The sequence below is a fragment of the Vidua macroura genome, chromosome 7, assembly GCF_024509145.1.
Source record: "Vidua macroura isolate BioBank_ID:100142 chromosome 7, ASM2450914v1, whole genome shotgun sequence".
NCBI lineage: Eukaryota > Metazoa > Chordata > Aves > Passeriformes > Viduidae > Vidua > Vidua macroura.
Genome location: NC_071577.1, coordinates 22,448,032 through 22,471,340, shown reverse-complemented (window position 1 = coordinate 22,471,340; position 23,309 = coordinate 22,448,032). Strand labels below are relative to the sequence as shown.

The 23,309-nt window shown below is 38.7% G+C and overlaps 1 protein-coding gene across 1 annotated transcript in view; it reads left to right on the top strand.

Annotated features, from left to right (window-relative positions):
• Nucleotides 1-7,113, top strand: part of SCN2A (sodium voltage-gated channel alpha subunit 2) — a 64,483-nt gene extending 57,370 nt beyond the window's left edge. The window contains exons 25-29 of the mRNA XM_053983169.1: nt 287-340; nt 1,381-1,518; nt 2,149-2,253; nt 2,418-2,688; nt 3,776-7,113. Coding sequence (XP_053839144.1) covers nt 287-340; nt 1,381-1,518; nt 2,149-2,253; nt 2,418-2,688; nt 3,776-4,971 — 1,764 coding nt within the window. The 3' untranslated portion in view covers nt 4,972-7,113. The remainder of the gene's footprint in view (nt 1-286; nt 341-1,380; nt 1,519-2,148; nt 2,254-2,417; nt 2,689-3,775) is intronic.
• Nucleotides 7,114-23,309: the final 16,196 nt, after the last annotated feature.

The window sequence follows — 23,309 nt, the reverse complement described above, 5'->3', positions numbered from 1 at the left end:
CTAATGCTCATGCACAAAAAAAAAACCTTTTACATCAGATATTATTAATAACAGACAAAAGTTCTTAATGGATGCTGTCTCCTCTATAGTCAGATATTAGAATTCGCTTGCAATTCTTGTACATGAATAAAACATACAATGGTGGTAAGAGTCAGCTATTAGGATTTCACTCTGCTGGTTTTCATGATGAGTACTAAAGACGCTTAGTCTTCAGCTCCTAAAAAATGCTTCTGACAAGCCATTTTCCAGGAAAAGTGTGACCTGAACACCTGTGCTCTGTTTATAGGCTACATTTAAAGGATGGATGGATATCATGTACGCAGCTGTGGATTCTCGAAATGTAAGTATGGTCCCTTAAATCCATTTGTTTTGATTGTATGAGCTCCAAGATTTGAGAATGTAATTTTAATATATTTCAGAAATTACAGTAAAAATGAAAGAACAAAGAGTTCCTATAATTTTGTAGTTAAATAAGATGGAAACCATGGGAAAAATACAAGAAATGTGGAAAGCAGAGGAGCAGTCCTAAAGGATTCCATTTTCTCTATGGTACACTTGAATCAAAATTCCTCAATCCTACAACACACCTATTGCAATGAAATATCTTTTCCTCCTCTCATTATGCATTGAGCCATTCTTTATATTTGGAAACAGACACCAATACAGAGAGGGGTTATTTTTTTGTAATACTGATCTTATTTATAGTTAAGACTTTCATTGTGCTCTGCAAGCTGCATGACTACTTTCTTTAGGGCAGAGTGCTTATTTTTAATTAGACCTGTGCATTTTCTTACCCTTTGGCCTGCCTCTTGTTCCCTTGATGCAAATTTTCCTCTAGTTCTAAGTAGTCAATTGAATAAACTATACTGGTAAAGCTCCATTTTTTTTTTTTTTAATGTAAGCTGCACTCAGAGCAGGAGTCCTATTGTAGTATGACAGTGCATAGCTATACCAAGAAAATATGCTTAGTCTAAACATGGCTTGGATGCCTCTCTTCCACAATCCTGTGCAGTTTCCTAAGTGCCTGTAGCAGTGAAATCTCCACAAGCCCACAACACAGGCCTCCCACAAGATTTACAGAAAATTCTGCAGATGTAAAACTTGGTGTTTCTGGTTGTCTGTACTTTTCTAGATTAAACCAATTATGTTTTCAGTATTTATTCTACATTCATACAGGCCATTTTTAAAAAGGAAATATCAGGTTTGATAGCAAAGTCCTTTTGCAAGAATGTAACTTCTTGTAGATTGAAGATCACTGGAATATATGTCAGGATTTGACCATAGGAACCAAAGGTTACAGTGATAGAGCCCTAAATTCTATCTAGCAGGTATTTTGTGTTCACTGCTAAACTAATGTGTCATGTCTATGCCTTTTTTCAGGTTTTGGATCAGCCAAAGTATGAAGATAACTTGTACATGTATCTTTACTTTGTCATCTTTATAATCTTTGGATCATTTTTTACCTTGAACCTTTTTATTGGTGTCATCATAGACAATTTCAACCAGCAGAAAAAGAAGATAAGTACTTCATTGTTATTCTGAAAAGAACATTAAAAAATTCTTATTTTTGGTCCACTGATGACAGCTTCATTCATAAAATTTTTAAATGATAAATTAGTTAAGAGCACTGCATGGTAAATACATTAAATTACTAAAGCGTATAGTTTGGCTTGATAAGGGTTTGATGGACAAATCACGATCTATGACTCTCCATGCTTAGTGAAATACTCAATGTCATCTTTGTAAAGATATGGATTTGAGACTGAAGCCTTAATTGACTCATAAAAAGGCTAACCATTGAAATAGCTAAATGTAGCTATAAGAGCTCTTTGTTATACTACCTTCATGTCACAGACCTCAGCAGTATGGATTTCTGAACTTTGATCATAAACATTGTATTATCTTTATTTGTACCCTCTTTAGTCTCTGTGTTTTGTCAAAACTGCCTAAAAGGGTATCAGTGTTCCAGCTGCCAAACTCAACACTTTCTGTAGCTTAATACTTAATATAAAAATCATAAAAGAGGATTTTTGTCTGTCCTAAATTTTCCCACAGATGAGAATCTGAACAAGAGTGATCATTAGTATTATTTACAAGTAATCAATAAAGATAACATGATTGTAACCAGTTTTTGTCTCTTGGGTTTACTTTGGAGGTCAAGACATTTTTATGACAGAAGAACAGAAGAAATACTACAATGCCATGAAAAAATTGGGTTCAAAGAAACCACAAAAGCCTATACCTCGACCAGCAGTAAGAATAAAAATATTTTCTGTTATTTTTACACCTATTTAAAAATTGGACTTTTTCTATTATACCTTAGGCTGAAATAAGTCGTAAGCAAAAAAATACATTCTATAAGAAAAGCCTTATTAATCTGAAATATCTTTTTTTTTCTTTTTCTTCTGCTACAACAGAACAAATTCCAAGGCATGGTCTTTGATTTTGTAACAAAACAAGCTTTTGATATCAGTATCATGATACTTATCTGCCTTAACATGGTCACAATGATGGTAGAAACAGATGATCAGAGTGAAGAGATGGAAAACATTTTATATTGGATTAACCTGGTGTTCATTGTCCTTTTCACTGGAGAATTTGTCCTGAAATTGATTTCACTTCGTCATTACTACTTTACTATAGGTTGGAATATTTTTGATTTTGTGGTTGTCATTCTCTCCATAGTAGGTAAGAGCAATTAATTTTTATGAAATGTCTAATTCTGTGAACATGGAAATATTTTTGGCATGTAAAATCTATTTATATTTTGGTTCAACTTTGTCACCAGAAAGTCTTATACATAAGATAACTGAAAAGTATGCTAAGAATTTTTTAACAAGAGGTTTCAAACACTCCTACTTTTTTACTGATTGAAATTAGATCTATATTCTGAAATCAGTAGAGATTCCTACACATACAGAAAGGCAATTTTGATATGAACTTACAGTGACTGTTGCGGGTGAAAGAGTCCAGTCATCCAAAATCCAAAAGCAAAGTCTGTGTGGGACTATTATGAAGGTAGATGCATGCACCCCAGACAGCAGGGTAAAACCCTTTGCTTACTTCAGTTTTGTTTGATCCTGAGAGGCTTTGTGCCTGAGCTAGAGTGAGCACTGCAGAAGCAGAGCTGAAGCAGATGTAGTAACAAATAATGACTACACTAATCTTTATCTAGAGCAGCAAACTTGAAAGAACTTGAGTAAAAATTGTGGGCTTTTAACTTTTAAGTACTCCTTAATATGCAAATCGGTTTTGCTATTTTTGTATCAAAAAAGTTGTTTTTTTGCTTTGAGGCATATAATACAATGCTCAATTCTTTTATTCTTCTGTGAATTTTGACAAACTTAAATCGGTTTGCTTACATTCGGAATTTCTGTGTCATTAGTAATAAACCTGTTCATGTTATTTTATGTCTGATTAAGAAGTCGCAGTTTTCTTAAAATATACATATTTTTTAAAATAACCTAACTTTACTACATGGAATTTTAATACTACTATGCTTATGATATCTTTCTTCAGATTAACTGAGATTATTTTTGTTACAATTAAACAAAAGGGTATTCCTCTAATCTCAGCATTTGCTAATATACATACACTAGTTATCAGTTTGTCCAACACAAAGGTATTGTAAAAAAATGGAATGGTTAATTTCTAAAAATCTGTCTAAGTATCCTACTCTTCTTAAAGTTCCACAATCCTTGTAGAATATATTTTTAGCAGTGGTTTTAAAACGTAATAATACTCTTTACTGATTTAACTTTTTTTTTTTTTCTAGGTATGTTTTTGGCTGAGATGATTGAGAAGTACTTTGTATCTCCCACACTATTCAGAGTCATCCGGCTTGCCAGAATCGGTCGAATCCTGCGCCTCATTAAAGGCGCTAAGGGAATCCGCACTCTGCTGTTTGCTTTGATGATGTCTCTTCCTGCTTTGTTCAACATTGGGCTGCTGCTCTTCCTGGTCATGTTCATCTATGCGATATTTGGCATGTCCAACTTTGCCTATGTCAAGAGGGAAGTTGGGATTGATGACATGTTCAACTTTGAAACGTTTGGCAACAGCATGATCTGCCTGTTTCAGATCACCACGTCCGCTGGCTGGGACGGTTTGCTTGCCCCAATTCTCAACAGTGGGGAGCCAGACTGTGACCCCCATAAAGATCATCCGGGGAGCTCTGTGAAAGGTGACTGTGGCAACCCTTCTGTTGGGATTTTCTTCTTTGTCAGCTACATTATCATATCCTTCCTGGTAGTGGTGAACATGTACATTGCTGTGATTTTGGAGAACTTCAGTGTTGCTACTGAAGAAAGTGCTGAACCCTTGAGCGAGGATGACTTTGAGATGTTTTATGAGGTCTGGGAGAAGTTTGATCCTGATGCAACACAATTCATAGAGTTCAGTAAACTATCAGATTTTGCAGCTTCATTAGATCCACCTCTTCTCATAGCAAAACCAAACAAAGTCCAGCTTATTGCAATGGATCTACCCATGGTGAGCGGTGACAGAATTCACTGCCTTGACATCTTGTTTGCTTTCACAAAGCGTGTTTTGGGGGAAAGTGGGGAGATGGACGCCCTCAGAATACAGATGGAAGATCGGTTTATGGCAGCCAATCCTTCCAAAGTCTCCTATGAACCAATTACAACCACACTGAAACGAAAGCAGGAAGAGGTGTCTGCTGTCATCATTCAGCGTGCTTACAGACGTCACCTCTTAAGGCAAAAAGTCAAAAAAGTATCATGTATATTTAGTCAGGATAAAGGTAAAGTGGAAGATGATCTGCCCATGAAAGAAGATATGATTATGGATAAACTAAATGAGAACTCCACTCCAGAAAAAACAGATATGACCCCATCCACAACCTCCCCACCTTCTTATGACAGTGTAACAAAGCCAGACAAGGATAAATATGAAAAAGACAAGTCAGAAAAAGAAGATAAAGGTAAAGACAGCAGGGAAAGTAAAAAGTAACAGAGAACACTGTTTGTAATAAACTGTTTACAGCCTGAGAAAGTATGTATTTGTGTCAACAGGACTCCTGTAGGAGGTACATGCCAAACTGTCAGTTTTTACATATATAGATATATATATAATTATATATATATATATATAAGGTCAGTGCCTATAGCAAGACAGTGACCCCTCGTCATCAAACTGCAACTCTGTAAAACAGGGTAACATCTTGACAGGAGGTTGTTGTTTTTAGTACCAGCTGACACTGCTGAAGAGATGATAAAATGGCCAACCAGACTGTAGGGACCAGTTCAAAAAAAAAGGTGCAAACCTAGGAATCTATGTGTTTAACATGAAACACACAGTACAAAAATTGTATCCACTGTTAGCATTTCAACAGTCACATTTGCCATATTTTTACAAAAATCAGTGTTGGTGAACTTATCATTTTTTAATTCACAGGTTGTTTACTATTATATGTGACTATTTTTGTAAATGGGTTTTATGTTGGGGAAAGGGGTATGAGGACCAGGTGTTCTACTCTCGGATTCTCTATAATGTACAAACAGAAGTGATTTGCATGAAGGCATGCTGCACTTGTAGTTCATGCATGGGAAAACATGACGTCGCACAAAGCAGCAGTCTGACTACTTCCATGTTTCAGGGTGGCTCTGTATGTTGAGGTGCTTAATAACAGTATCCATCTAGTATCTCATCCAGACAAATCTTAATGTGCCTGTAAAGTCCCATAGAGTCTACAATAATAGAACAGATATTTTATTTTTTCATAAGTCATTTAACAGTAGTTGAACAATTTCTGCATAAAAATTTTACCAAGGGACTTAGCATCCACTTCTAAGTATTCTTCTGCGGAAAACAGTTTACCTGACCTTGGGAAATTGAATTTACCAAAAACCTGCAAAACATAAGGATGATGAAGTTGTTCTGCCTCACCCTGCAGTATCATTTAGTCATCTCCTGCTCTCAGCAAGGTTGACATTGTATGTGTTGATTAAAAAAGTACCCTCTATGTAAATAGTTATTTTATCCCGTGGTGCATGTTTGAGCAAACAAATAATGACATGTGCACAATATTTATTGCATCAAATATGTACCACAGTAAGTGTAATTTGCAATCTCTCAACAGCTAATATGAAGTATTCTGTACCATTATAGACAGTTTGGAAGCTATCACTGATGCATGTTTATCTTGCCTTTGCTGCTGTAATTTTACTCCTTCCACTGTTAAGAGTCTAATATGGGAAGCCATAGCTCAGTGGTTAAGTGAAATAAATTGTTCAATTGGTCATCATTCTTCCACGACATCAAGCAATAGTTTGCAGTTATTTAAGAGCTTCTTGCTTTGCATTCTAAAATTTTAGGTGACTACTGTACGGTGCATAGTCAGACTGTACAGGATATGTTGCAAACTGCTAAATCTGTTGAAAACTACATGGATAGAATTTTCTAAGAAAATATAAATACTGTAAAAAATACCATTTTATTTTATTTTTCAGCGTTTTGTACATAAAATAAGAAATGAGAATTATCTTCAGGTTGATGTTACTGTCACTTTTATTACTTTCTATCCATAGCACTTTTTAATTCAAGAACTTCACAAAATAAGAAACAAAGGAAAGAATGGGGTAGCTTTAGGTTTCTGCTTTTTTATTAGTACTGTATTTTTGCACACATTTTAATGTGAAATAAGTTTCAAACTGAGTCCGAAATGCACTTGCTTCCAAATAGATATAACTCGTAATTGAAATGTGGTGAGGAGGATTTGTTTAAGATTCTAGCACTGCCTGCATCAGAAGTTTCAAGGTAGTCTTTTTATTCATTAAATCTTTACCAGTGTTTGTTTACATAGACTATTCTTATTCTTGTTGATTCATGCTGCACTAGAACTGTTCTAAATATAATATGGGATCCACAATGTTTTTTTTTTCCACAGGAATTAAATAGCAAACTTGTATAATTGATCACATCAGGACATTTTGTGTTTCTTACACAAGCAAAAATTCGATGTTGACTCCTCCTTTTACAAAAATATTGACTTGTGTGTCGGTGAACTGCATGCAGGAAAATGCTATTACCATAAAGAACAGTAAACCACATTACAGTTGAGCCAAAAGAATAAAGACTTCATTTTTTATTGTATTTAATGGTTTTGTCTGCATTTTTTGTTTTCCCACTAAAAACTACTAGATATCAAGAGGTGCTATGAAAGTAAAATATAAATATATTTAAAGTATTAGAAATGGATTTGTGAAAAGTAAAAAAAAAAAAAATTGAAGCTGTATGCTTTCTGAAAGATCTTAAATATCATTTGAACTTACACTCTTGAGGTTATTAATCCTATTCAGGATTCTAGTAGGATAACAGCTAAGAGCTCATGATGCTTCAATCCCTTTTCATATCAGGTATTCTGAGACAACTAAAAAAACAGATATTAAAGAAAGTCTCTAGCTACCAAGGCTGCAATGTATGTATTATTTCAATTATGTTTTATATTTGAAGTAAAGAATTATCTTTGTGTTATAGAGAAAAAAGTATTTATCTCATTATTTTCTAAATATAATCTATTATTTTATGATAAGACATGAGAGGCAAATTTTTAGGTAGCAATCATATTTGAGTGCTATTTCTAAGAACTTTTCTCTGTCTTAAATTTAAAGTAATGTCATGAAAGTTACACTGAACAAATTAAAAGCACAAACTCTAATAATCATCATAGATGTGCTGATATGCACTCTACATCAGATCCTCTGAAGAGTATTGGGAAAAGCAGATGTACCCAGGAATCTGTGCGCTGTGGAACTCCGAGCTTTGGCTGTGCACCCCCGGAGAAACACTTGCAAATGGAGCAGTAAGATGGTGCATGCCTTTCGTCCCTTCTCTCCACAATTTTCAATCACTGCTGGTCTGTTGAGGTTGTTCACTCTAAAAATGAGTGTTGCTACTCTCGTGTAGTGAGCACTTAGGCTGCAGTGTTTCAGGTAGATTTTTCACCTCAGCTGTAAAAAAAACAATTGTCAGGGCAGGGTGTAAGATAGGGAGAGATGAGATAACCCAAAATCCAAAAGGTGTAATTAAAAGACAAGTTTCATGTTGGTTTGGTTGGTTTTGCAGAGGGAAAGGTCTTGAAAAAATTGCAGGAACATAAGTAATGTATTTGTCTGACTTAGACTGAAAATATTCAGTATATATCTGAGAGGGGTTTGTGCTTATCAGAAGACTAGCACAAAGAAAGAAATTATTAAATGCCTCAAACAACAAGCAGTGAGTACTATTTTTTTTTTTTTTTTTTTTTTTTTTTTTTGCTTGGGTACCCCTCCCTTTGTTGTTTGTTTTGTAAACAAATCTGTAGCGACAGACACATGGGACACGGGCGATGCCCAGGCGCGTCCCCACAGCATCCCCCGCGGGCTGTGCGCGCCGCTCGGAGCGCTCGCAGCGGCCCCGGCCCCGCCCGGGCGGCCCGGGGAGGGCGGAGCGGCCGCGGGAGCCGCTCGGGGTCAGCCCGCCCCGGCGCTGGGAGAGCGCCGCTCGCCGCGCTCTCTGCCGGCCATGGAGGGCGGGGGCCCGGCGTCCCTGGCGATGGCGGCTGCCGGCGCGGGCCCGGCTGGCGAGCCTGGGAGGCGCCAGGCAGCGCTGGAGTACCGGTGGCTCAGGTGAGGAGCCGCAAGCGCAGTGCGTGTTTGCGAGCGCAGAGGCGGCGGTGGAGCGCGGCGCACCCGCTGCCAGCCCAGGAGCTGGGAGCTCTGGGTGAGGAGAGCAAACCCCGCTGGCATCTGCGTTTGGGAGTCACCCAGAGAGAACGGCACAGCGGAGACGTTCTGGATCCTCGCCTGTAAGACCGCCTGTCTCTCCTGGCGTTTGGGGCACCTGAGGCGTAAAGGGATGCGAGGTGAGGTGGCCCGCGGCACCCCTTTAGGGCTCCTTGGGTTTTGGCCGTCCCTCGGTGCTGCCGCTGGCCCAGCACTTTCATTCCCAGCTGTGCCCATCGGCTCGGGGCCCCTCGGTGTGTGGTGTGGGTCTGCCCCGCTGGGCCGGGGTGCCGGCGTACAGCGCCGGGCCGGCTCTCGCTGCACGGAGGGCACGGACCGAGCTGCGCTAGCCCCAGCTGGCCCCGGCATAGCGGAATCAATGGGAAACGTCTCAGAGGATTTCTGTGCAGTGTGTGGTTCTGGATAGATCCTGTGGTGCTGCAAGACTGTGCTAGTCCTGTCAGCGCAGCAAACTCAGGAACAATGAGTTACCCCCAGTTCGTTCTTTGTCTAAAACATCTTCTGGTCTAAGTAGACAGGAAGACAAACAGTTGCGAGAGGCAGTGGCTGACCCAGGCTATTAGAGATAAATAATGAACAGATTGCTCCAGGCTGCAAAACATGCTGGGTTTCCCATGTTCTTTCACACTTAATGAGTAATTATATCCACCATATATTGCACTGTTCTGAATGAGGGTATGTTTTACTAGAGAGAGATTGCTAACAAAAGTCTGCTACAGAAGATTTCACATCCACATTAGTCACCCTTACTTTATCAGTGTGCAGATTGGAAACTGGATTTTTGGATAGTGTCTATAGATAAAACAAAGCTCGAAGTGATTTGTAAATTTCAGTGTATTTACCCTGAAAAGTGGCAATGTAAATAAACACGCAAGGGCAAAGGCGCTGGAGTGACATACCTTAGGGTGATTCCAGAACAACTTACGTGCTTTTTACTCTTGTCAGAGAAAAGCAGGCTAAAGTAATCTCTAAAATACAGGTTTTAAAAATTGACTACAAAGAAAGGTCTGCCCTTTTTGTATGACTGTTCTTATCTGTGGCTATTGTTTCAAGATGTTATTTTCATGTTTATTGTTTGAACAGTAGTTCAGGTTAGCTCAGCAACATCTGTCACTAGTGACTAAAAATCTAATCATAATTTGTTTTAGAGAATGCAATTAAGTGCAGCAAAATGAGAAAACATGGATAGTTTGTGAGTAAGCATGCTGTATTTTAAAATGTTCTTACACATCATAAAGATTTTTAGGTCTATTTAACTTTTACTATGAAATAAATAGAACTTTCTGCAATATGTGGTAGAATTTTGGTTGAACCTTGGGAAATCTATTTGTATTTTGTATTTTTGTAGGTAGTATATATGGAATATAAAGCACTTGAAGACTGATTTCTTCACTCTGTGGGGACCCTGACTTGTGTAATAGTCCAAAAAAGTGTTTGCTGCATGCACTGTTACCTTACTATGAATTTATCTTTGTGATAGGTGTTGTGTCTGGTGTTTCCATTTTTGTTTCTGTGAGGTTCTAATGACAATTTAAAATTATTTCCTGCCTCTGTGATTGCATCACAATGGCTGTGGAGGGAATAAGCAATAAGCAACTGCAGGAGGTTGTAATGTGTATTACAACACACATTCACTATTGTAAATTGTTGTATTTTGGAAACAAATGGCCTTGTAGAGACGCTACAGATCAGCAGACAGCCTTGTTTGGCACTTGTCACACTGGTAGCACAGCTTGCTTTAACCACAGACAGATGTTACTGCACGGATGGTACTACATCAGCCTATTTGTTCAAAGTGAAGGGGGGTGAATGGGGCTGAACTGGGGTTTGGTTTACTTTCTATTGGGGAATCTTCTACAGGTGGTTGATGGTGACTGATGGTTTTGGTTTAACCCCAGCTGGCAACTAAATGCTGCACAGCTGTTCACTCACTCCAGCAGCAGGATGCGGGAGACAATCAGAAGGGTAAAAGTGAGAAAACTTGTGGGTTGAAGTAAAGGCAATTCAGTAGGTAAAGGAAAAGCTGTGCACACAATCAAAGCCAAACAAGGCATCCATCCCATGTTCCCATGGGCAGGCTGGCGCTCAGCCACCTCCAGGACAGCCAGGGCTGCACCACACGTAATGGTGACTTGGGGAGACAAACACTGTCATTCCAAACATCTCCCCTTCCCCCAGGTTTGTATGCTGAGCATGGCACCATATGGTGTGGGATAACCCTGGGGGCAGCTGTCCTGGCTGTGTCCCTCCCAGCTCCTTGTGCAGCCCCATTCTCCTCACTGGTAGGGCCGTGTGAGGTGCAGAAAAGGCTTTCACTGTGTGTGAGCACTGCTCAACAGTGACAAAAACATCCTGGAATCACCAACACTGTGTCCAGCACAAATCCAAGACACAGCACCATACCAGCTGCTATGAAGAAATTTAACTCTCTCCAAGCCAAACCCAGCACACTAATTTAGAGAAATGTTGAGCCAGAAAATCAGAAGGTTTGGATGCTGTAAAGGCCCCAAGCAACTCGCTCGATGAGCCATTGGAAAGGGCTTACAGTTGTTCAGGTACTCTTAAGTTAGACCCACAGGAGAAATACTGACAAGGCATTCTCAAGAGATCAAAACAACAAAAAGAACTTTACTGGCAACTTTAGAAAATCAAAGAAACTTTGAAAAGGGTATAATGCAGCATTCAATCAACATAAAACACTTCTGGAAGCATTAACTTGGCCCATTCAACTTAGCAAACTCTAAGCCAATGCAGTTGTAAGTTCTCTAAAATTCCAAGAAGAGGGAATTGGAAGAAGAAAGACAGAAAAGATCCAGAAAAGGACACGTAACAGCACCAACTCCTGGATTCTAGAGGTATTGAGATAAAAATTCCAAGAGGAAGTAGGGTCAAGATATCTGATTGCTTTGTTTTTTGCCTTAAATACCCCTTGGCCTTCCTGGGCCCTTCCCCCAGGTGGGACTTGAGGTCATTTGGCCACTTAGGAGCTGGGTTAGGGGCTCCAGAGGTGGGGTGTGGAGCATTGCTTTCCGTGTGCCAGGAATTGGCAGCCACAGCAGGGCTGGGATACGGGCTCTAGGGTGGGGGGTGTGGGGCAGGGCACTGCCTGACCTGCCCCTGCCCCCTCGCACATGCACTCCAGAGTGGCTTGGGACATCAGTCTTTTCAGTCTCTCAGATATCTCTGGCAGTGAAGACATCTTCCTAATGTGTGTATGAATCTGAGAAAAATAGAATATTTGTTACTGGAAAAAGGATTCATCAAATAGATGCAGTGTTAACCGAAGGACTGATACGTGCATCTAAAATGATCTAGAAGATTTAATATTTTCCTTTGTTTTTTGCTATTTCTAGTATGCCACATGGTACTGTAATAGTTACTCTCTTACCCCACAACCCATTTAAGGAAGCTTATATTTTTGCTAATTTTAAAAACTTGTCAAATGAATAATGCCACACTATTCTGAAAGTAAAATGTTATCTTTTTAAGGTTTTCTCATTGAACTGGTTCACTTTGTTGTAGATTGCTTGATTTCTTGAGTCCAGTTTATATACTTTTGCAGACCTTAATAAAGACTCAGGTATCACTGCTCTCCCTCTCCTTCATCCTGTTTGTTCTATGGCTTTGACAGGTAAAAAAGAAAAGCCTGTTGCATTTCCCATTTCCCAGGCAACTACCCTTTCTGTTGGGAATGCCTTCCATGACTCTCAATAGCCTCAGTTACTTGATAATTAGTCCAAGCGTTTTGCAAGACCTGTACAGTTCTGTGCCAGAGTATGCAGGCTAGGTCAAAAAGGAGAGTGGGCATGGCCAAAATGGAGATAGCTGCTTTTATCTGCCCTCCAGGGAGGGGGGTGAAATGAAGGTAATCCAAACTAATTGGTTTCAGTGATAATACATTTTGTATAATGTGCTGTCTGATAAGCAAGTGTTGTTAGAACAGATAAAAAATAATGTATTTCCTAATTAATGGTTCTGCAAAGCGAGCTGGAGCCATGAGCCAGTCTGCAGATAAGACTTGTACCTAGTTTCCTAGGATTCTTTTTAAATTAGTCATAATCTGATACTTAAGTAGTTATAATGTTAAGAGGTATTCTAAACATATATGAGACTGCTTTGACATATAAAAGCAGTTTTTGCAGGCAACTGTTTTGCAAAACTGCTTTTTTCAGGGTTCTCCCCAACTTCATTGTTGTGTCACAAATCAGGATATGTGACCTAAAGGTCACATCATTTCAGTGCAGTACTTATCATGTGGTATTCTCAAGACATTTTGTATAATACATATATTTGACAGGAAAATAAGTCTAGTGTCTTGATAAGATTATAATGGGGTACTGAAAGGGTTATGTTTGAAAGTATGAATTCCATGTTATTACATGGATCCTTTGATCAGCCTCTTGGGTTTTTTTATTCACACTTCTGCTGTTTGTGTTCAAGTGGGAACTGCATGACTCTGGGTTTGACACTGCTTTTTCACTTTGCTTTGAAGTGCCAACAGCCTTCTCAATAGGCATGATGTTCTATTTTAGTAATCAAGCCCTGATTTTTGTTACCTGGTGAGAACAGATACAAAGGGCAAATTGGATGTATACCCTTGAAGTATTGTTTTATATAATTGCTTTAGGAGTCCTCCTTTATATAGTTTTTTATGGATTATTTTTTGTGTGTGTGCTTTTGTCTTTGTCTCTTCTGTTTTTTTGAGATCTGTTTGCTCAGTCTCTCTATATAAAGTACAGTAATGTAAATCACTAATGTACACTTTGTACCAAATATATCTGGAAAAGACACATATAGAAGTAGATATTTTTTTGCACTGGATGTAGTAGATATGAAATACAAATTTACTTCATTTTGTATAAACAATGTCTATATTTTAGTGAAAATTTGCAAGATATTTGTGGAAGGAGGATTTGGAAGTAAGATTTGAGGCAGCATTTTGTTTTCAGGTTGAAAATACTCCAGCATTTTTTATACAAAACCCTGGACTGTTGGTCATTTCACAGTAGACTTGCTTCTGTTATAGCCTTGCTATGTCACAACTGGTTTCTTTTGCAGTTCCCATGGCAACAAGGATTTTTGAACTGCAAAGCAAGATACTGCTTTGAGGGGGTATAAATACTCTTTATTATAGAAGAAATTTTGATCATTGAAAGCTGATCAGGCACTCTGCTGTTCCCCCTCAGGTTCCTCCCCTTAATAATCTGTGTTTTGCCCATATGTTTACGCCTAAATGTGAATTCTTATTTCACAAGAATACAGTTACCAGTTCTAATTTCTAACATTGTATAAGAAACTATGAAAAAATTGTCAGGCTTTACTGTCGTGATAGCTTAGAAAAATGTGTTGTCTTCCAGATACAGTCTCAACAAGCAGGAGAGTGCTCTATATACCTGGAAATTTGTATGTTTATATATTTGTGAACATTGTATATGCTTATAGAAACTAATGAGAGTTGAGTTGCTCCGGATTGGCCATGCTTCTGCTAGTGTTTACTTTGGCTTGAACTTCTTTCCAAGACGCATTCATAAAATATTAACTTCCTTAACAGACTTACACTGTATTTTTTAAGTGAAGGATCTCAAAATACTGCACCAGATTCACAAACTAAAATTTATTAACAGTGGCAATAATTTTGTGTGTTTTTCAGTGTCTGTCCCTCACCATCTTTGATGAGCAGAAATGGTATGGGATGTTTGGGGTTTATCCTGAACCAAATAGCTATAGGATAAGCCTTGACAGACTAACTCTGCTTGGGACATTTTTTCAAAGTTAGCTAGGTTTTCTGTGTTGTTGTTTTTCCTTCTGATTACTCATTCCAAAATAAGAAGCCAGTTATTCAGATGTGTCAAGTTCCTGCCATAACCCCACAGTTTAGTTTGGGTTGTTCTGTTTTGTAACTGGTAAAAAAGAAAATGGGAATTATAAAGTTGCTGAACCAAACAGCACAGGTAAACTAGATAATGTAATGTAATGCAAAAGCCTCTGAATAGTACATCTAAGAAATTTATCCTCATAACGTGTCGTAATTTAGAGATGTATTAAAAAACAAATTTGGAAAGTAAAGGCAGCTGCCAGTGGCCTGCTGGTCTTCATGGTTTGGGCTGGGAGACTCTGTTTCCCCCTGCCACTGTCACCACACACAAATGTGGATTAGTATGAAATCATGAAAAGGAAAAAACAGCACTGTGACCTCTACAACTGGAGCTACTCATTGGAAGACAAGCAGTTCTGTTGGAGAAGGATCATACAGGAAAGAGAAACCTAGTATTTAGTAATAACTTCATCCAGATATCCATCTGTTAGAGACTTTTCACTTCTGCTATCACCTGTGTAGGTTATAGCTGTAATAAAATAACTTGCATATACATGAGATGTAGCACCCAGAGCCAAGCATGAATACCCTGGATACACATGATTTTTTTTTCAAGTGAAGCTAGAATTTCTGGAATGACTGATTTTAATTTTTTCTTCCAACTAGCTTCCACCAAAGTCAATTCAGAGCTAATATAGGAAAAATGCTTACAGGCTGCAGGCTGTATATAATTCATAAGGCTGTATGTGATTCTGGAACATTCTGTTTGGAAATTCAAGAAACTCAAGCTGTGAAAACTGGAATTTGGAACATGGGTCTGAAAAGATTTATGGTGATGGATAGCATCTGGCAGTGTATTGCATTGCCCCTCCTTCCCTGCCTTCCAACACAACTTCAACTTGCTTGTAAGAGCTTGAAGGCTTATTTTGGAATTTGCTGGTTTTGCTTGTAATACTAGGCAGTGCAGTTTGAATAATTTGTCCAGTGCTCCCTAAGAATTCAAGAGAACGGGTAATTGCTACCTTGGGTTTTGGGCTGAAGAAATGCAGAACGTTTGGGAAAAAGGATCCCTTAAATGCAGTTAAAGAATAAGAGGAGTTGAGTAAGAATGTCAGGAACTCTCTTGTTTCTGGTGAAGATGTGAGGCTGGTGATTCTGCATGAAGCTCGATGAATGGGTCGAACAGCTAGCTTCTGCATCTCTGTTGAGACACATTAGGAGTGACAATGTGATGACATAATCACTGACCCCAGATTATTCTCGGCTATAAATCCTCTGGTTGCAGTCTCCACTGTTTCTCTGCATGTGCCGTTCACGTTTAAGGGCTTTTCAGATCATCTCCAGCACCATCTGCTGCATAATGGAAAGAAAACAATTGTGCTGTGTGTGGAGCCAGCTGACTCCCTGAGTGGATTTGGGGGTTTGCAAAATCCATCTCGTATCCAGAAACTTGTCTGTCTGCTTGTTCTCACTGCCATACTGAACACTAGTCACTAGGCTGCCATTATGCATGAAAAATAAAACAAAGTAGGGACTCATTTACAGGGGCATACACGTTTTTGAGCTGGTCAGATACTTTGTGTCTCCTCATGCTCGTGTACAAGGAATACTGCACATCCTGATGTCCCCTTAATTGGACTTAGGGAAACATTGTATTTGAAGCACCTTGTCGGTATGAGTGTGCTGGTAACACTTGTGGTGCACGGGCGGAGAGGAGATAAGCGCAGGATTTCTTAACTGCCAGCATTCACTAGGTGTCAGTGTGTGATTGCACCGAACTGATGCTCTTGCTGAGTTCTTTGATTGTGGTACCTCCCTTATTAAGAAGAGTAATTTTAAAGAAAATTCCCACTTTTGTTTGCAGAATGCAGTGTGGGTTACATTTAAGAATAACTAATGAATAAAAGTAATACTGCAGTCTTTTTCTTTTTTTTAAGGAACAGTCTGATAAAAATGCTGATATTAAAATAAAATTACTACCATGCTTTGTGCTTAATGAAGATAATTTAAATACTTAGAATAGCTCCTGAACTGATCACTATCAGGCTTTCTTGTCAGTATCTGATATATTGCAGATGAAAAACTCTAATCATACTGCTGCTGATCCTGGGTGTGACTAAAATTCCTATTAAGATGTGGGAAAATTGTAGTTTTTATAGTGATATATTATCAGAAAAATGAATATGTTCAATTATTATCAAAACTCTTGTTTTCCTTAAGTCATGTTAAAGATCAAGTCTGTAAATGTCAGTCAGAGAGGAGGAAAGCCCCATGAATGTAGCTAAAATTACCTGGTTTTCTGTTCTTTTATTATATTGTATCCCTAGAATGAAATATAGTGTTTATTAGAATATCTTGAATTGCTTGCATCTCACTATTAGATTTTTTTTTAAAGATGGACTAAAAAAAATGATTTAAAATCCATTTTAAAAACAGATTTAGATTCATATTTAGTTTAGTTTTAGTAGTAAATTATCAGGGAACTCATCTTTTCAACCTCTGTAGAGTGATCAGCGTTCATCTTGAAGTTTATGTTGTTCCAAAATAGATGTTTTTTTGTATTGCTTTTGAAAGTGTTTGGTGAGAACTGTACATTAGTAGGTCGAAATAGCAAAAGAGTCATTCATATGATACATGAAAATATTTGAAATGGCTTTCCTGTATCTTCCAGTTTATATTGAACTTTCCCTATTATATTTTAATCCATAACATTGAGTGGATGATACCCTTTACCCTTTTATACTTAATCTATTTACAAGTGAGGCCTTTTGTAGAACTGTTCCGGGTTTTCCTCGGTGAAGTGCCAATGGTCGTGCTAATAGATAAGAGAAGTTAGCTTGGTTAAAAAGACAAGTTTTTGACTTGTGCTGTACACTGTATTTCTGCATATTCAATATGTAGCAGAGATACTGAAGGGATTGTCTAATGGCCAAGCTTCAGTATTTTCCTAGTTTGGTGTAGCTGTATAAGGGTCCCATCTTTGATGCCATTTTTGTTTCATCATACCACCTACCTGTACCACCTACCATCTGATCATCAAAGGCAGATTTCTTCTGCCCCAGAGTCCCTCCAGTTACATTTAAGCACTGCATCTCTCATCATGAGACACAGCTACCTGACTGGACAGATTTTTCAGACAATTTTTGATTGAGTTTGTAAAAGATCTGTAAGGGATACAGTAGGAAGACTGTGGAGAACATTGCCTGCACCTCTCCCTTACAGATACACTGAATATAAACACTTGTTATAAACAAAGGAGAGCTTGAATGACTTCTCATTGCATATGACTTTCTGATTTTGTGTCTGAACACTGAAGGAGGCCTGTTCTCCAGCTTCTATAGCTCATTAACTTCACCAAAAATTATCTATTCACAATGATGCAAAATAAAGCAGACTCTGTCACTGCTTTGAAAATCATTCGTAGCCTAAGGCTTTACAGTTTGTGTAAGAAGTGAGGCTTTTTGGTTTTGATGACAACTTTGGGATTCTTCCAGAACCACTCTTCAGAAGCTGATCTGTCTGAAAGGAGCTCTCTGCCCAGTGACAATGTTTTTTGTCTTTCCTTGTTTGACATGTCTTGAGAAAGCTGTTTAAATTAGTTCCTGGTTGTTGCTTTTGACTATCCTGCTTTTCACTGCCAACCCTGACATTCTGTTGGTATGGCACCTTCAAAGTTTGTGATTCTGCTAAGCGTTTTCTTGAAGGTGTGCTGCTGCACTGAAGGTGATTAAAAAGGCATTTGCAAGTCAGGAAATCCATTTGATGTCTCTCTGCAGCTACAACTTTTAAAGTAATGTTTACTGTGTTTTTAACATAGCCAGTAGAACTTGTGTCTGCAAAACATGTAAAGAGAAATTCAGTCATCCTGCATTTCACTGGGGCTTTCACCTTGCTGAAATGGGTATACTAGGACTGTAGGATATCTGAATTTATGAGCTTTAGAGTACAGTCAGCTCTGTGCAGTGGAAATACAAAGCACTGATCTTTTTTCTATGGGTGAACTCTTAATGTAATTGGATTTTCTCTTCTACCGGTGATAGCCATGTACTTGTTAACTGTAGTTGAGAGAACTAGTTCCTAGTTTTCTTAGTTCCTAAGAAAATGAGAGACTTCGATACTGTTTTTTCTTCCCTGAAAGTGTTGAAATTGACACCTGAATCTTTCAGAGATATACCATGATGAATGAGCTACAAAATAATGTTGGGAGGATAGTGCTAAGCAAGGGCCTGCCATTTCTCTTGGCTGATATTGGATGAAATGGGGCATAACACTCTAACGCTGGGCCACTCACTTGTAGGGATCGTTGTGCTTTCTTGTTCACAAGATTGATCTGGAAATAGGGACTAGACTCTTGTTCCCTGCCAAGTGAGTGTTCACTTCTAGAATGCTTTTGCAGATCTGTATGTGAAGACACAGGTCAATTTTTGCAGAACGCTGCTTTCTTTGGTACAGATGAAGTTCCTGTTACTTGGGGAGTGAGGACATTTCAATTTATCAGCAAAATTATGTACATTTTGAATTCCGCCTTAGCTATGATAGAACAAAAAGATAAATAATGACCTTTCATTTTACGAGACAAATTAGGCACACTCTGAATTTCTGAAAAAGCAACTGATCCTTCATATAATTTTCCCCTCCTTTTTTTAACAGCTCTGCCACTTACAAGCTTTAAATTTGCTTAGTATTCATTCAGTAGCTTAACTTAATGCCCTACGCATCATCTTTTGTGATTAAAGATCTTTAATCTTTATGTGTTGCATAACTTCTTATGTTTGTATCCTGTACAATGGTGATTTTTCTTTATGTTATTAAAAATACACTAGGACAAAACCATGCATGGAACAGGCATGAGAATGGCCCCAAGGAAGTGGTTGTGTTGAAAGGCTGGTAGTACTGGTTAGTCACATGTTCTTATGAACTGGACATGATTTCCTTGGATGCTCTTTCCTTGTCTGTTTTGGTGAGCTGTGCATCAGCGGCACTGGGGAAAAACAGTGAGTATTATCTGTAGCAACAGTGCATGACCTTTCCTAAAAGTATGCATGGGGTAAAGGAGCAGCTCCTTCGGTGACTTCTGGAATTAAATTTTGCACAAGTGTATTTAAAAATGTAGTACTTTTGTTGGTATAAATGTAAAACACTGATAATTTTTTTTCACCAGAAATGGTTATGAAAAAAACCCTGACTTGTTTGTATAATGTACTTGAGGACCTGATTCACCATTTGATACCTCATTTGATCACTGGTTGGCACATGGATACATGTAGCATATGGCACAAAATCCAATATCTAATACAGAAGAAGGGGGATTTTAGGTACCAGTGTAGCCTGGTGACCTCTCTGGTCATCTGTGTGAACTGACTGTGGGCAGCCCCACAATCCCCAATAAAAGTAAAGGGCTAAGGGCTACTTTTAGTGACCAATCTGAGTGAATGTGAATATGACCAATAGGTGAGGCTGGAGATAGGGTAGCTGTAGACTGATGAATGAAGCTGGGCAGGGAAGACAGAGCTGAAACTTGCCAGGAAAAACCAAATTAGGAGGATTAGGACACTCACTGTGCATGTGGTTGAAACCATGATGATAATACTCAGGGCAAAATTTATCTAAATCTAGTTGATTTTTCATTTTACTCTTGGAAAAAAAATAAGAGATGCCCACAGTTGGGGCAAACATCAAATGTTTGGAGGAACTTTATTTAGATATTATCCCTGTTCTTAATATTTTTCCAGCACTCTTGTTTGAATTAGATGTTTGTAATTAATTGTGGTATATAGCTGCTTAAGCTCATAATATTTGGCTTCATGCATTTATGTTTCTATAAATTTTATTAACCTTAAAGGCTTCATCAAGTCAGTGCATTAGTAGAGGAGGGGGAATAGAAATAAAAAAAGAAACTCTTGCCTGCAAAATAAGCAGAAAAAGAACTCTTATTAATCTTTCAGGTGCTCAGCTGTATTGACTAAGTAAAATCTCATAAAGTGCCTGTGACATAGCAGTGAAAAGTGGTGCACCTCCCTGACCTAGCTGTCAGTCTGTGTTCCTTTCAAAAGTTAGTACCTGCTCTTTTCCCTTACTGTGCTGAGCCACCATCACTAGAGCAGATAAGGCTAAAAGCCAAGAACTTTTATTTACCACTAATAAAAACTGGGTTAATTTTGCCTTTCAGTCATGAAACATAGGTTATGGTTCAAGAGAAACTTGTTTTTGAAGTCTGATGTTTTAGGCTTTTGTATTGTTACTTAGTTATGAGAAGTCAATTCTGGGGTTTTGGGAAGCGCTTACCTGACTTAGTTGGTATGCAAATAAGCAAAATTGGAAATAATTTCCATGGTAGAAAGCTGCTTTATAAGATAGTCACAGGTGAGTTAAGGGAAATCCATGTATACTTCTGTGCAAAAGTTCCTTGCTTACCTTTTGTCTATTTTTGTGTCATTTGTTAAATGACTTTTGCTTTGACTGAAGGCAGATGACTATACTTTTGAGCTGATTGAAGGAATATAGAGTGAATGTTGGTAAGTGGGTAGGAGTCTGAGAAACTTGAAATTTATGTAACTTGCATTTCTAAGAGGTTAAAATTAGTCTGCCTTGAATATGTTTTTCAGTTTTGCCTGAGATTTGTTCTCACCTGGCACTATTTTCATGGAGGTTTCTGTGGTATAGGTCTTTTAGGGGTTTTTCTTTGTTTGTTTTTTTGGTTTGATTGGTTTGTTTGGTCGTTTGGTTTTTAATTTTACTTGATTTCACACAAGTTCTCTACATATATTTTAAGAAGAAAGAAACATTTGGTCTGGTTTTCCTTGGTTTTGTTTATCAAGGAGTAAAGAAAAACTTACTTCTAATGGGTGCTGCAGTACTGTTTGTCTTAAAACTATGGCAGGTGTTTTCGGCCTTTAGCAGGGCAATAGGCAGTGTAGTCCTCCCCCACTTGCCCCATTGATGAACCTTCCCAGTGTGCCCATTCCCGAGGCTCTGGAAGTTGCACTCCCAAGGCCAGACTTGCACGGCTGGGACCAGAGCCCCTTCATGGCAGGTGGCCCCAGTGACCTGGCAGGCCCAGCTGGATACCCAGCACAGCCCCCCTCACACAGCCAGACCAACTTTCCTCACCGGTTCCACCCCGGGTTGCCCACAGCAGAGCTTCACATGTCCATAAAGCTGTTTATTCCTGGCCCAGTAACACAGAAACAGCTGGAGCTGGTGCCTCTGAGCAGGGACCCCCAGCAAAGGCTTTGTGCCTTCACAGTCCCAGTGTGGAAAAGTCTCGCTTCTCCTCCAGGAGTCTTCAGCTCCTGCTGCCCTCCCCATGTCCATCCACCTTGCTGGTATCACCCAACTCCTTTCTTATTAATAAGTTCCTGCTGTGTCTCTCAGTGTCCATTGCCTGGCCAGTATCACCAATCTTTGTGCCTCTTGTCATCCCAAAGTTGGCAGTTCACAGCCTCTTGTCTCTCTCTGGCCTCCCACCCAGAGCTCATCTCCATCTGCAAGCCAAGCATCTCAGTGTAGTTTTTGCAGCTCCTTGGTAGCTAATTCCTCCTACTGTAGCAGGAGGAATACATTCAAGTGCCAGATCCACAGACCAGTATGATGTGCTTTATGAGAAAGGGCTTGGTTTGTTTCCACTCTGAACTGAAACAAACATGGTTCAGCTCCTTCAGACACAGTAGAGTCTTCTAGGTTCTGTTAAAGAGTAAAAAATGTATGAATGTTTTTATTAGTTAATCCTGTTCTTTCCTGAAGCAGTTTTGATTTTCAAAATATAGGGTGATGTGTTTTCATTGTGCATTGCCCATAATTATCCACCACCTCTTCTAACCTGAACTGTCTTCAGGCTTCATTGAATGCAGTCAGTAGAGCATTGAAGCCCATATAGTTTGTTATATGGATTCTGCATTTTTACTTTGCTGTTTGACTGTGGAGTTGTTTTTGGTTTTTTTGGTTTTTTTTTTTTTTGGTTTGTTTTTTTTGGGTTTTTTTTTTGTTTTGTTTTGTTTGGTTTTTTTTTTTTTTTGTGTGTGTGTGTGTTTTTTGTGGATTTTTTTGGTGTTTTTTTTTTTTTTTTTCCCCAAAGACTCATGGAAACTGTATCACACATATCCTGTTTGATAGCTTCAAACTACTTAAACCTCAGAATACTGTAATTCTGCAGTTTTTTAAGACTAGATGATGGCATTTGTCTACCATTTGTGAGAAAGAAACATCCATTTTCCATTTGTTTTCAGTCATAGATCATACATAATTTCCTGGCAATGCCAACAACTTCAAATTAGGGAAACCTTGGCCTGGGTTTCATAATCAAACGTCAGTTGGTTCCAGTTTTTTTTGTCTATGCAGGATTTTTCTAGGAAGCTGAGTACACACAACAAAGTAATACATAATTCATTCATCACTTTCTTTTCTTTTTCCCTCTATTGGTGTTTATTCTGCTTGGGGACCATGGTGGCACATTTTGTAACAACTCCAGGTATCCTGAGTTGCCACATGAAATTGGCATTGGCTGTGAAATTCACACAGTCTTGTTGCTACCTTACAAGCCAGGTTCCTCCTGCTTCCAGTATCTTTACACAGACATGTAGAACGCTGAGAAGGTGTTACAATTCCTGTCTGCATTCAGAAGATCTAGTAGATCTAACATGTGGAACATGACATGCCTTTGTGGGATCCTGCTAGCAGAACTGTGAATAAGGTTCTGATTTCTAGACCCGTGTAAGAAATTCGTTTCAATATCCAAGGAACAATCTTTCAGA